Below are 15498 nucleotides of genomic sequence, written 5' to 3'. Positions count from 1 at the left end.
ACGAAAGCAACCAGTGCTGATGTAGAAGCTGCAAATTACCCAGCAGATCTAGTTACTTAGCGAAGGTGGCTGCACCAAACAACAGATTTTCAGTGTAGACAGAAGAGCCTTATAAGAAAACGTCATCTAGGACTTTCCTAACCAGAGAGACGCCAGCGCCTGGCCTCAAAGGAAAGGCTCTTGCTGGGGACTAATGCGCTTGGTGACTTTAAGTTGCAACCAAAGCTAACTTACCACTCTGAAAACCCCCGGGCCCTCAAGGCTTGTGCCAAATCTTCTCTGCTTGTGCTCTACACATGGAGCAAAACCTGGATGACAACACATCTGTTTACAACATGGTTTTTACTAAATTTCGTGAGCCCGCTATTGAGACCTACTGCTCAAAAAAAAAAAAAAAAAATTCCTTTCAAAATATTACTGCTCACAGTAATTTACCTGGTCACCCAAGGGCTCTGATGAAGATGAACGAGACTGGTTTTCGTCACTGGTATCCAACTCTGCAGCCCCTGCATCAAGGACTGATTTCAACTTCTGCGTCGTCTAAGAAATACATTTTGTAAGGCTATAGCTGCCATAGACAGTGATTCGTCTACGGGATCTAGGGGAAGTAAGCGGAAAACCTTCTGGAAAAGAGTCTCCATTTTAGATGCCAGTAACATCTGTGAAGAAGTGAAAACAGGGACTCTTGCTATTTTATACCACTAAGAGTAGCCGAGATGGTGGAAATAACCCAAATGTCTGCTGATGGATGAATGAATGAATCATGGTATATGCATACAATGAATACTATTCAGCCTTAAAAAGGGAATGAAATTCTGACTTTAAGTGAAAGAAGCCAGACGCAAAAAGGACAAATATATTCAATGATTCCATTCATATGAGGTACCTAGAATATTCAAGTTCAGAGAAAGAGAAAGAATAGTCGTCTCCAGGGGTGGGGGGCAGGACAGCATGAGGGCTTAGTGTTTAATGAGTTTTAGTTTGGGATGACAGAAAGTTCTGGAGATACACAGTAGGGATGATCACACAACATGAATATACTTCAGGCCACAGAGTTGGAATCCCAAAAGAGTTAAAATGTACATTTTATGTATGTTTTACCACATTAAAAATGAATTCATAAATAAGTAAAATAAAAGTAGATTCACTGACAGGAGAAGCTTTATCTCGTCCTGTGACCTGAAAGAAGTTTCTTCAGTAGAAACTCATTAAGAAGAAACATTTTTAAAAGCAAGGTCTTCATTTTAAAGTAGAATGTGCTAAAGGGCTGATTTTAACATCTGTCAACGTACATACACGGTATTAAGTCAAATACTGGTTAATACAAACAATTCTGTAAGGGATCAAAAGAAGTTTAGAATCTCTTGATGATCTGATAGGATATAAAAAATGAATTTAAGTACTTAGGTGATGGCCCACATCAAATATCCTTTTGGCAAGCATACATAAGCAGTTATTGAGCTTTTGATAAATATCGTGAAGCCGGGTTTGAGGATGCTCTCCTGTGGCTAGTACTTAGAGAGTTTACTGGAGAAAGGACTTTTACATAGAATAAAAAAAATACGACACGAAAAGATTCTCCACATTATTAGCCATCAGGGAAATGCAAATTAAAACCAGAAAGAGATACCATTTCAACCCTTGGGACACTAACGAGAAAGACAATATAACAAGGGCTGGTAAGGATGCAGAGAAACTGGACTCAGGGCTTTAGTACCCTTTTCATTTAGAAATCATTCAGACTCTGCCAATGAAATTCTCAAGAAGTAATCCTCTAATGTCTGCACACTGTATTCCTCTGAGGTCTAATTTCACAAAGAAAACTTAACTGAAAAGTCACTCTGTAGGATTTTTTAACGTTCTTCTCCTGAATTTTACTTATCAACGGAGTCTCTTTAGATTTCAAGATATGTATTTCCCAGATTGTAGGGGATCATACAGCGCTGTTCAGAATGAAAAACGATGTACTCACTTGGAAAACAATTTGGCAATTTCTTAAAAAGTTAAACAAAAACTTACCATAAGAGCCAGCCACTCAGGCGTCTACCTAAGAAAAATGAAGATGTGTCTACAGAAAGACTTACACGTCAATGTTCAAAGCAGCATTATTTTTAACAGCCAAAAACTGTAAACAACCCAAATGTCCTTCAACTGGTGAATGGACAAGATATGGTGTACCCCTAAAATAGGGTATCATTTAATAATAAAAATAAAGGACTGATTTGCTACAACACACGTTTAGAAAATACATAAACGAAAAACAAAAGACCACATACGATCCCATTTGTATAAAATGTCCAGAAAAGGCAACTCTACAGAGACAAGAGTGTAAACTGGTGAGTGGTTGCCTGAGACTAGGTGTGGGAATGGGGATCTTACTGAGGTGGTAAAATGTTCCGAAAATGGATTATGGTGATGACTGTATAACTCAGTGGATCTGCCAACACTCACTGAATTGTACACTTGAAATGACTTTTATAGGTAATTTACACCCAGATAAACTTGTTAAGGAAAACCCCTATGTTCCAGATACCCAACTGATACTGGTATAAAACATCCTCTTATGAATGCTGGAGGATGTAATCAGTAAACATCATGGAACATGCCTCAAGAATTTTACACATTTCTCTCTATAAATTGTATCTTTTTGGGAAAAAACCCACCAGGGTTTATATACGCTCAGAAAAAAACATAGACCAGGATGAAGGATTCTCATAAGCCACATTCCTTTCATGGCTAGAATGTCTCTGGTTGGTCCGTTTAGCAGTAACTACGCAGATCTGTTTACCACACAGCAGTGTCTGAACCACAAGCTTTTGGATGGGGGGTGAGGGTTGGGGAGTTGGGGTATTGGGAAGAAACCAAAAGCATTATCCAGAGGTAGCATCACAAACCTATTAAATCACAGCAAATATTGCTGAGTCTCCGATCAGCATTAAGGATCTCTTCCCTTCCATAAGCCCCAAGTTCTCGGTTTTCCTTCTCATTTATCTAGGAGCGCCCTCAAGTTTCAACTTTAGGAACTTTTTGGTACCATATTGTATGGTGCCTCCAGAACCCAAAGACTTGAGATCTAAACCTGACTCAGGGTTTTCATTCCTTTTTCAGTCAGAAAAAGTATTCACACCCGACCAATGGGATTCAGAAGAAATAATCCACAAATATCTGCTCACTCTCTTTTTCAGGTCTACTTTCACAACAAAACATTTAACTGACAAAGTAATTTTGTGGGATTTGTACAGTCTTCTGATTTTTACTATCAATGGAGTCTCCTTAGACCTTAGACCGCATACTCTCCAGATGGCAGGAGATCATAGTATCAGGTTTCCGAAATGGGGCAAGTCAGGTCCTATAAATTAGAGAACTAGGCCAGTAGAAGAGTGGATTAGATTCCCTGTGTAAAGGTAGCAGCTGCTACCCCAAACCAGCTGACTACTCCACTAAAAATATGGGCCAGGGGTGTCAGCCCTTATAATTTTTCAAGGCAAGCCTTTTTTTTTGGTATGAAATCTCCTATTTTTAAGTAGTGACAACTAGTTACGCACACACACACACCCCTTACCATGCAGACCAACCAACACATATCCAACGGCCCAGTCTTAACTTGTGAGCTTTGTCACCATACACGTTTCCACTCCGATTACGGGGGGGCTGTGCTTGGGATACGCAAACTCTTAAAAAAATAGAATTCTATTTTGTAAAAGATAATCCATCCAGAATAGCTCTGTTTTCAGCACCCGTTTCCTCCCACCCGCCCCCCTCCCCAGCCCCCAACCTACTTTCCCAGGACTGGTACCCTCATGGCTGAGATGGCTCCAATATGTGTCCTCTAGATTCCTAATCCCCTCAGTCACAGCCCAGAGGGAAAAACAGGTTGGGGGACTTTGTCCAGTGAGAACATTCCCTGAAGACACACCCGTGTGAGCTCCTCCGACTCCTTCCTGTTGATATTCTGGGATTCCAGCATCAGGCATTCAGAGTATACTGCATTCTCACTAACTAAGCTAGAAGTCCAGAATCTTAAATGAGTACTTTCCTACTAGAGAAACTTGAAACTTCCAATGAACCAAACGTGTTTAGCTTATTCCCACAGCTTCATAGGGGATCAGAGGTAAACTTAGAAATCGTGAGCCCCACCCCCTTCATTCCACCAGTAAAGAAACTCAAACTTAGAAACGTCAAATGATGTGCCCAAGGTTATATAGTGAGTTGGCTGGCAGACTGGGGACAGAACCCAGAACCCAGGTTAGGACTCGGGCCCAGTTCTTGCTAGAAGCAAGGATTATATGAAGAAGACCCCTTCTCCAGAAGTAGAGGTTCTTGGGTGGGTCCTGTGAGCCTCCTCTTGCTTTTTAAATTTGCATTTGGCCTTTCAGAATCATTGCACATCTCATCCTGCTTTCTTCATTTTCCACATGACTTTACCAACCTTAATTATGATCTGCTGAAGAGTGGTGAATGGCAGAAAGTGTTTTTCACCAGCTGCCAACCCATCAAAGTTGTAGCTACTAATCGACGCTGTGGTAGTTTGCACCCCAGGGTTTTAATAAGGGACCATTTGATGAGATTCCACCCCCACCCCACCCCCCACTTTCCTGTATTTCTAGAATTACTCTCCAGAATGAAATCCCCGATGTCTGATGAGGCCTGAGTTACTCTTAAATGTCTTTTCACATTCATTACATTCATACTCTCTCCTCCCAGTGTGGATTTTGAGGTGTTCTACAAGGATCGAGCTCCGGCTGAAGCTTGCTCCACAGTAGCTACATTCATAGGGCTTCTCTCCGGTGTGAATACGGTGGTGCTCATTAAGCGATGAACTCTGACTGAAGGATTTCCCACATTCTTTACATTTGTAAGGTTTTACGCCAGTATGAATTCTCTGATGCCGACTGAGGAGTGAGTGCGTAGGGAAGGCTTTCTCACACTGGTTACACTTGTAGGGCTTTTCTCCCGAATGAAGTCTCTGGTGATAAATGACGGATGTAAAATGGCTAAAGGTCATCCCGCAGTCGTTACACAAGTAGGGTTTTTCTCCAGTGTGGATCCTCTGATGTCGAGTAAGGCAAGAATTCTGTCTGAAGGCTTTTCCACACTCCCCACATTTATAGGGTTTCTCTCCAGTATGAATCCTCTGGTGTTTGGAAAGGGACGAGCTGTGACTGAAGGATTTCCCACAGTTGTTACACGTGTAGGGTTTTTCTCCAGTATGAATTCGCTGATGTTGGATAAGAGATGAACTGTCACTGAAGGGTCTCCCACATTCTTTACATTTATAGGGTTTTTCTCCAGTATGAACTCTCTGGTGTTTGATGAGGTGGGCACTCAGGGTGAAAGCTTTTCCACAGTCATCACATTTGTAGGGTTTCTCTCCACTATGAGTTCTGTGATGTGGCGTGAGGGATGAACTGTCACTGAAAGCTTTTCCACACTCATTGCACATGTAGGGTTTCTCCCCTGTGTGAATTCTCCGGTGTTTGGTCAGTGAGGCACTATAGCCGAAGGCTTTTCCGCATTTACTGCATTTATGGGTTTTCTCTCCCATCTCAGCTCCCTCATCTTTATCTGAGGTTGTTTCTCGATTTAAAATTTTCCAACATTTTTCACACATAGAGGACTTTTTTTTCTTAAAGGATGAGCTGTGTGTAAAGGCTATCCCACAGTTAGTGCACTTCCGGGCCTTCCCTGCAAAATGTACTTTCTGATGTTTCTGATGTTTCTGATGTTCGGTGAGGGATGAAGAGTGACCTAAGACTTTCCTGCCTTCATTACATTTCCGTGGCTTTTCTCCAGTGTGTTCTTTGCGGTTCAGAATAAGGTCTGAGTGAAAACTAAAGGGCTTCTTGCCTTCATTATACCTCCGAGATTTCTTCCTTAAGTAGACTCTCAGATGTTTAATTATGTCCGAGGTTTGCCTGAAATTACTTCCAAAGGGGCTCTTTTCTGGGTCAAATTCCTCACCCTTACTGCCTCTCCCATGAGATTTCTTTTGTGTGACTGCGAGTTGTGAATATTCCTTACTACCATGCTTCCGGGACTCTCCCATGGAGCCATAATTACCACTCATTAAGCATCTTTCTATTATTTTATCTAAAGTTGATTCATCCAGAAGAACATCTTGATTTCGAAAGGATTCCTTCAATTCACCTGTAGGTTCACACTCTAAAAGAAATAACAAATAGAATGTGTTCTGTTTGCAATAAAGGAAGCTGTCCTATTTGGGACTCAGACAGGAAGAGAGATAGCAAGGACTATGAATTATATGAATATGGCTTGGGTGGTTTTCAGAATCTTATGAAACAGAGAAAGAAAAAGTAATACAGAGAAACGAGGTATAGTGGTTAAGAAAAATATTGGGGAGAGGCGCCTGGGTGGTTCAGTGGTTGGGTGTCTGCCTTTGGCTCAGGTTTTAATCCTGGGGTCAAATCCCACATTAGGCTTCTTGTGGGAAGCCTGCTTCTCTCTCTCTGCCTATGTCTCTGCCTCTGTCTCTCTCATTAATAATAATCTTAAAAAAAAAGAAAAATATTGGGGAAAACGAAAAGTTAATGCCTTACAGTTAGATTAAAATGCAAGTTCTCACCTTCCTTTCAAATTTCTGCAATAGGTTCATTCTTGCTCTCTCTAGATCCAATCTATTCTCTTTCCAAATAAAAATGACAGTGCAAATGTTTATTGAATCCAGGCCCCATATCAACCACTGTATTTGTATTTTCCCTTAATCTTCCTAACAGGGGATCCTTGGGTGGCGCAGCGGTTTGGCGCCTGCCTTTGGCCCAGGGCGTGATCCTGGAGACCCGGGATCGAGTCCCACATCAGGCTCCCGGTGCATGGAGCCTGCTTCTCCCTCTGCCTGTGTCTCTGCCTCTCTCTCTCTCTCTCTGTAACTATCTAAATAAAAATTAAAAAAAAAAAAATCTTCCTAACAACCCTATAAAGTAGGTCCTGATATCATCCCTGTTTTGTGGATGTGACAACCAGGCACACAGAGTGTAAATAGCTTGTCCAAAGTCACATGTATTGTAAGCGACAGAGCCAGATTTTTAATCTAGTCTGACAACAAAGCCCCTACTTTTAATCGCTATACCACACTGCTTTTCAAAGCAGCCTAACAGCACCAACTTTACAGAAGATGTTCCTCACCTCACAGACATATAGCATTGCATACACTAGACTTTCAAAGGTTACCACGGTCTGGCCCTATCAACCTTATGGATACACTCTATTCAAGCATCCATTCACTGTCCCTACCACACTACAGTGTTTTTAATCCTATTCTTTCAGTGTCTGCTCTACCTCAAATGCAATCCCATAGCACCTTCACAAACACAAACACCTAGGGCCTCAGGTTCAAATCCTAACCTTCTCTACTACCATACTCTATTTACACTCTTCTCAGAACTCTGAACTCACTTAACAACCACATCATTCATCTTGGCTCTTCATCATGAGATCACACCATCACTGTCACAAAACTATTTTTTAAAGAGTTAACTATGAAACCCAAAATTCAATTCCCCAGAAATTAACCATTATTAAAAATTTGGTGCATTTTTAAAAGATTTATTTATTTGAGAAAGAACATGCGCATGCATGAGCAGAGGGGAGGGGCAGACAGAGAAGGTGAGAGAACCTCAAGCAGACTTTGAGTGTGGAGCCCAATAAAGGGCTCAATCTCCTGACCTCGAGATCATGACCTCAGTACAGTTGCTTTAAATGTGTATTTCGTTGTTGACCAGTGACTTAGAACTTTTATTTCAAGATTACAGCAATTTTAGTTTTGTCAGTTATTTTTGTCAGCTATCTGCTCAAGGTCTTCACCCATTTTTTTAATAGACTGCGCTCCTTACCGTTTTGCTTAAGTATTTTATAAATTATAGCTACCGATTCTGCTTTGTCTGTCAAGAGCTTCTTCTCCAGTCTGCTGTAAATAATTCTGTATTTATTTATTTATTTTAAAGATTTACTTATTTTTTAAGATTTTATTTATTTATTCATGAGAGACACGGAGAGAGAGGCAGAGACACAGGCAGAAGGAGAAGTAGGCTCCTTGTAGGGAGCCCGATGTGGGACTTGATACCAGGACCCTGGGTCACAACCTGAGCCTAACGAAGGCAGGTGCTCAACTGCTGAGCCACCCAGATGTCCCTGTAAATAATTTTTTAAACAAGTTGTACATCTACATGATGCTTCTAGGAAAGAGGGGCACATATTTATACTGAAAACAGCCAACAGGTTGACTTTGGTTAAGATGTAATAGAGTGAAGTGAAATTACTGATTTTTTTCTTTAAAATTAAAAAAAATAGTAAGGTATTGATATATAAGCAATAATTTATTTTTTAAACATAAATTTTAATATGCTTATTGTTAAATTTTAAGATAAAAGATGAAGAAAAAATATAATCCTTCAAAGATAACCAGGGTTAACATTAATGTTGAGACATTAAAAAAACAATCTCTATGTATATTGAGATATATACATGCATATATAAATTGTTTTCCTTTTAACAAAAATGAGATCACACTCTCCATGCTGTCTGCTGGACGAATTCCCACTTATCCTTCAAGATTCAACTTATGTGTTAATTAAGCCATCGCTCCTGCATTTCCCACTGCCCCACATACAGGTGTTAGTATAGCACACATCCCACTAACAGCTTGTGTTTTAGTATCTGTATGCTGGCATCCACAGAAACACGCTTCTCAGGTCTCCAACTCTGGGGTGCTCACATAACGGCCCCAGGAGCTGCTCTCTGATGCCCACCCCAGCATTCACGCCAAGGCCACTTTCCCACAGGCTGCTCCCAGTCAATGGCAAGTAGAGTACGAACCCTTGGGCAGGCCCATTTCTGTGAGACACAGAACTCCTGATGGGCCACTCCTCATGGGCCACTCCGGCTGGGGAACTTTTCTTTGGCCTTGCCAAAATTTTCTTAAACCGCGCATCAGTCTAAGATGCTTCCTCCCCAACCTTCCTTCCTTTCCTATCTCATTCACAGGTGTGTTATACCCACATTATATTCTGAGAGCCCTCCCCATTTCATTCATGGCAAGTCTCCCCCAGAAGTCCCTGGTAGAGCTAATCATGCCTTGGCATCTACTTCTCAGAGGACTAAACTAATGGTCTCTCCACTAAAATGAATATTCCAGGAAGCAAGGGGGTATATCCTAATCACCTTCCTGTTTTAGCATCTAGCCCACCCGGCATTTCAAAAGCTTCTCATAAACAATTTTGGTGAAGCAACTATTTTAATTTGTCTGCTTTTCACCAACTCACCTGATCTGGAGCCTTTTGAAACTTCTTTTTCCAGCAGCCACGGCAGTTCAACCCACTTAAACTGGGAAATCAAATCTAATTTGGAAACTGGAAAGCCTGCTCAGAGAAAAGAATAAAAAATAACTGTTTCTGCACAGGGCAAAGGTGGTCCAGCATTCACACACAGCCTCCGGCTCCCCAAGAGAAGATGCTATCAAATATAGACATCAATCCTGGTATATGAGGAGGAACTGGGGAAGGTGTGCCCTGCATGACAGCACAGCGATACTCAACACTTCCAGCTTAATGAAGCAGAAACTCTTTTTTGGAGAAAACACTGCAGAAAAGTACATTTTCAGAACCCACTTTTAGGATTAGTCATATTATCCCTGCATACCTAATCAATACAGTTAATAGCACTCATCTTTCAGTAATAGTGGATGAAAAGATACACAGTTTATACATTAGATCATTAAGAGACAGCTTTACCCAGAAACTCTAGGTTCTTCAAGTTCTCCAGTAGCACTTCCTTATAGAGCTCCTTCTGAAAAGGCTCCAGCCTCCTCCACTCTCCTCTGGAAAAGTTCACTGCCACATCCTTGAATGTCACAGATTCCTAACAGTCACAAGAAATACAGTCTTTCAGCACTGGATGAACATCCACAGGTTCCAGGGATTAGGAACTGGACATATTTTGGGAAGCCATTATCAGTCTACTAGGGAGGTATGAATTACTATCGCGAACAAGATTTTCTTTTTCGGGGCACCTAGGTGGCTCAGTCCGTTAAAAGCGTCTGTTTTTGGCTCAGGTCATGATCCCAGGGTTCTGGAACTGAGCTCTGGGTTGGGCTCCCTGCTCAGTGGGGTGCCTGCTTCTCCTTCCCCTTTGCCACTCATGCATGCATATGCACACTAATAAATAAAATCTTAAAAAAAAAGAATTTTGGGGGACGCCTGGGTGGCTCAGTGGTTGAGCACCTGCCTTTGGCCTGGGGTGTGATCCCAGGGTCCCTGGAGAGAGTCCCACATTGGGCTCCCTGTGGGGAGCCTGTTTCTCCCTCTGCCTGTGTCTCTGCTTCTGTGTATCTCATGAATAAATAAATAAAATCTTTACAGAAAATAAAAATACTTTTTTTCTGATTTGTAATTCATCGATTACAAATTATTCTAATTGATTTGTAACCAGCCCCTTTTCTCAACTACCGTGAGTTTTAGTAGTTGTTCAGTTGATTCTCAGAGGTTTTCCAAACAGACCATTTATCTGCAAATAACACACATTTGTCTCTTACATACCAATACTTACCTCATTTCCTTCTTATCTTACTGCATCGGCTAGAATATTCAAAAGCTCATCAACTGCAGCATGATTAGACATCTTTATCTTTACAGGCATTGTGAGAGCTGCTTTTTATTTTTCCAATACCGTTCAGCTAGGGATTTTTTTATTATATTAAGGAAATAAAATTCTATTCTCACTTGACTAATTTTATCAAGAATAACTGTAGAATTTTAATAAATTTTTTGTTTTTCTTAGAAACAGACGTATGACAAATTCTGGGAAGTGAAGTAAAACACCATCTGAAGAATGAGCTCAAAGAATGTGAAGAATGTGAAGGAAACTGTCTTCATTATTCTAGTATCTTTATACCACTCCGTAGGAGCTCAGTAGGAGCTCAGTTAAGTATTCGCTTAAGAATGAAAACCAGTGAAAGGAAGCTTACCGGGGACTCAGTTCTCCGAAGGACAGAAACCATTTTATTTTCTTCAGGGTTCTCCTCTTGGGAAATAACAGACTCTTGAGACACTGGATCTGGGAAGGGGAAAAGAACACTCTAGTCTTTCAAATGCATTCCTCAGACTAGAAATTCTTATACATGTCTCTCTGGAGAAAAAGTACAGAAGAAACAAAAATTTGTTCCCACTCTTTCTAAAACTGAGATAGATTTTAAAAAAATAAATAAATAAATAAAATAAAACTGAGATAAAAGCCACGGATACACTTTTTTAAAAATCCAAGCTTCTCCCCTACTCTATAAAATACCCTTTCAATTCCTAAGCTCACCATAAGTGATTTCATTCAATCCACACACCTACAGTTTTAATGTGTTTAATTTACAGGATGGTTTTTAAAATATTCAAAGGATGTACTAAGGTAAAACAGCATATTTGCTTTATGAGTTCATTTGTTTTCTTCCTAGGCCTAGCATAATGCCTTGCAGAGAACTGCTTATTGAATGGAAGCACCAAGCTGGTCTCAGGAACAGACTTCTCTTCTGAGGTCACCAGCAGTTGCCTAAAGACAGAAATGAGGAATCTGAACATACCAATAAATGACATACCCTGAGATGTCAACAGCTCTTCTTCCAATAATGATAAAGTACTTTTTAAATCATCCTTTACTGTCTTATGGAAAGAATTCTAGGCAAGCTTATTAGACAACCAACAGAAATTAAGAAGCAAAATTATGTAATCAGAGAGAAAGAAGGGACTCTTAAGGAAATTGTTCTTACCGAATGCTAAAGCAATCAATTCACGAACTTCTTTATTGCAAAGCCTTCCACAGAGAGGCTCTAATTTTGGAGAAGCACCATGTTGCAAGGACAGACAAGTCAGAGAAGTCAGGAAACCCAAATGTTGAACATACCGATTAGCTATGTGACCACAATTTAACTCTGTGGAGGTAAATGCATTTCCCCACCTTGGAACTTTTTGCAGAATACAAACTGTCCCACATATGTATTGAGAACTTTATGGTAACTCGCTACACACATTTGGAACATCTATAGCATATTAGAGGGAGTTTAACAAAGTTGACCACATGCCCCTAAAGGGCTATCAACCCTACAAGTCTTTTTATCAATATTTTTCAATGATATGTTACAACTCAGTTTATATCCTATACATTTGTATATGTATAATAATGTAATTTAAAAAATACAAGTGAAAAAAATTCAAGTGAACTATTCCTCCTCTAATGCTGTGGAACTGCACTATTCAATAGGGTAGCCGATCACCACATATGGCTATTTAAGATTCAATTTCTTATTTGCCCTAGTCACAAAGTGCAAAATAGTGCAGAACCATTTCCATCATCACAAATATGGGCACCCCAATCTAGAAACTTGCTCCTGCCCACTGGAGGCAGAAGTTGAGGCCTGGAATGGTTGATATGCTTGTGACTCCAAATAATTTCAGATGATCTCCTTCTCTCCTGTGTTCTAATCCCTCTTACTCAAGACAGAAAGGAAAGAAATTAGGATTATACCTTATCATGTTTAACCCTCACAAGAAACTAAGCAGATTGGAACCCCATTTCACCAGGTTAAAAAAAAAAAAATAAAGGTTCTGAGAAGTTACATAGCTTGCCCTAGATTACACAGTAAGAGGCGGGGCTTATCCTATGCCATTCCCAACCCCAAACTCAGACTCATTTTCAGCAATCAACTGCTTTCTTTGGGGGAGTTTCCTTTCACACCTTGAGGCGATCTCTCCCTTAGTCCTGCCATCTATAAATCTCACCTTCCTTCTCTTCAAGCATTTGGGTCAAATCCTCTATTAGGGTCACCACCTTCTCACTATTTTCAGGATGTTGTGACTTTACCCAAATCCTGATCTCCCCAGGCAAAATGGTCAGGAACTGCTCAAACACCAAAAGCTCTAGAATCTGTTCTTTCGTGTGGATGTCTGGTCTCAGCCACTGAATGCAGAGATCCCAGAGCTGATTTAGGGCTTTTCTGGGTCCAGCCACTTCTGAGTAACAGAACCACCTGAATCTCTGTCTGAAAGTCTCTGGGTCAGCACTGTCTCCTCTCGGAATAGCTTCTTGATCCCCAGGAGTTTCCATCCCTAGGACCTTATTTGGTTCACTTGAGACCAGAGTCTGAGGATCTGGAGAGATGGTGGTCATCTTATTCAAGGGTACTACAGCTTGCAGTGTGTATCAGCAGCAGGAATCCAATCCCTGTAGACTCTAGTTGAATACCAGGACAGTCCACCAACAGGCACTAGAGACAGCAAAATATCAAAGGCTCCAAGCATTCATTCAGCTTCTGGTTTTGCAGAAACTGTCAAAAAAAATAGGAGATGTTAGGTAAGTAAAACAAATTATTACTCCTAAAAACATTGTTGTTGGTTTGGTTCAGATATGTATCAACATACCCAGAGGCCCAGAACAACCCTGCCCAACCTCTACATTAAAAGGAATAATTTTCTTTTGCAGGTGAAAAGCTGAGGAGTTATTTATGGGTAACTAAAGATACCCTCCAAGAAAAATTTCTCCAGACTAAATACTCCTCATAAGCAAAAGGCATGAGAAAAGGGTCACTGCTCCAAGAGAATCCAGTCCCAAATTTATTCAACTGCTCCTGACATACCACAGTGAAGAGCCACACGTTTCCCACCCAGGTGCCCAACTCAGAAGCCTGATTTCATATTTGCCCCTCAAATTTCTCACATAATCAATAACCAAGTTCTGGCAGTTTTATTTCCTAAGAACCTGTCCATTCACTTCATCCACCTAAGCACAGGTTTCTTCAATCCAGTCTCACACTGCAGCCTAAGGATTCTTTCTAACATGCAAAACTGGGTCCTATCACTCCCCATCAGTCCCAAGGTAAAATTCAAATGCAAAGGCCATGCTTGATGATCTAGAGACCCTGCTCAGAGGAACCTCACCCCTTGAGCTCTAGCTGCCTCTGAGGGATGCCACAGTCATAAAGAAGTCTCTCTCCAATCCCACACACCCTCCACCCCTTCCATCCTCTGCACTGAGCGGTTCCCTCTCCTTGGAACCTGCCTTCTTCCCCTCTCCTACCAAACTCTCCCTCATCTTTCAGAACTTGACTCCTTTCAACCGTCACCTCTTGTACAAAGCTTCCTCTGATCCCCCAGTGCTCTTCTGCACAGAGCCTAGGCTGTGTTACACGCGTTCTTCCACTCTGCAAATAACTGAACATCAGGACACTGTGGGCACACGCGGGGGCCGATGAGGCAGGGTCCCCACCCGCAGAGGGCACGCAGGAAGGGACCGTACAACCTGAGATGTGCTACAGTGCGGCAGGTGAAAGCACACTCTCCACCTCCTGCGACTATTATACCCGTAACTGCCCACCTCCCAGCAGCACACAGCCCGGCACACAAGCATGCATGACGTCACTTATTCCTTCGCCAAATGTTAGGCGCCCACCACGTACCTGGCGCCGCGCTGAGCACCTGGGGCTGCGCGGGGGCTGAGACCTGCTCCCGGTCTCCAGGGAGCCTACCAGGGAGGCTCCGCGGAAAATGTGACGCAGGTGGAGAGTTCTCAAGGGAGGGGGGCGCCGAAGACGTTTCGGTTATCACGCCGGGAGAGGAGCGGGCGACTGTACCTACCCAGTGGGGGCAGCCGGGGATGCTGCTCAACACCCTGCACTCACCGCGGGGCTCCCCTCACCTGCACCCACATCAAGGCATTTTCCCGCCCAAAACGTCCGCGGACCCAACTCGCCGGACCGTAGGCGCAGGGAGGGGATGGAGAAAAGCTCCGTCATTCAGGACCCTGCCCACCTCCCCGCGGAGGCTGCGGCCCCGGGTGCACGGTGAGCTCGCCCGGCTCCCTGCGCGCCCCCCCGCCCGCCCCCCGGGTGCGCCCCGGGGCCGCGCGACCTGGCCGAGGCCCCCACACCAGGGGCCCCGGACGACCGCTACCTGCATCCGCACCCGCAGTCAGGACCAACGCCACCGCAATGAGCTTCTAGAAACTGGTCCTGCAGGAGCTGCGCGCGCAAGCCGGCGGGGGGGGGGGGGGGGGCGGGGAGGGGGCACTGCGCCTGCGCAAGGGCGCAGAACTACGACTCCCGGAATGCGTTCGTCCCGCTCGACGAGAGTCCTGGGTTTTCCATAGGCTCCCACCTGGCCGGCTGCGCATGGTCAGTGGGGAAGGGTGGTGGGCTCGGCCGCAGAATTCTTGCTGCGCCAGAGGCCTAGAGGCCCGGAGCCGGCTCAGGTTCTCAGATGTGCGATGCTGGGTTTCCTTGGTAACCTCAAACCATCCCCCTCCCTCCTCTCCCTGCCCTTTCCTGGAATCCAGCCTGGAAAACCCCACTGCAGAAGACCAGGGATGCATTCTATGCAAGCCATAACGAATGCCGCCACTTTGAATTTGAACACATGCTAATTTTGTAACTTTTACACCTGCCACCATGGTCCAAGACCCCATCCTGCCTCCCCTGGATGCAATATTGCAATAGCCTATTGAGTGCAC

General features: G+C 43.0%; 1 protein-coding gene across 4 annotated transcripts; it reads right to left on the bottom strand.

The window, feature by feature from the left end:
• Window positions 1-935: 935 nt before the first annotated feature.
• ZNF483 (zinc finger protein 483) lies at window positions 936-15069 on the bottom strand. Of its 4 annotated transcripts, none has more exons than XM_077912890.1 (6): window positions 14943-15069; window positions 12777-13321; window positions 10979-11067; window positions 9747-9873; window positions 9279-9374; window positions 936-6162 (listed from the first exon to the last, which is right to left on the bottom strand). In XM_077912890.1, the coding sequence occupies exons 2-6, from the start codon at window positions 13162-13164 to the stop codon at window positions 4610-4612; spliced, it is 2253 nt and encodes a 750-aa protein (XP_077769016.1). In that variant the 5' UTR covers window positions 13165-13321; window positions 14943-15069; the 3' UTR covers window positions 936-4609. The 4 variants fall into 4 exon arrangements, with proteins under 4 accessions (XP_077769016.1, XP_077769018.1, XP_077769017.1 ...); XM_077912892.1 differs by having other exon boundaries at window positions 14955-15014; XM_077912891.1 differs by lacking the exon at window positions 14943-15069 and adding an exon at window positions 14450-14791.
• Between the last annotated feature and the right edge of the window lie 429 nt (window positions 15070-15498).

The sequence above is a fragment of the Canis aureus genome, chromosome 10 (genome assembly GCF_053574225.1).
Source record: "Canis aureus isolate CA01 chromosome 10, VMU_Caureus_v.1.0, whole genome shotgun sequence".
NCBI classification, from domain to species: Eukaryota; Metazoa; Chordata; class Mammalia; order Carnivora; family Canidae; genus Canis; species Canis aureus.
This window is presented reverse-complemented; position numbering and strand designations above follow the sequence as displayed.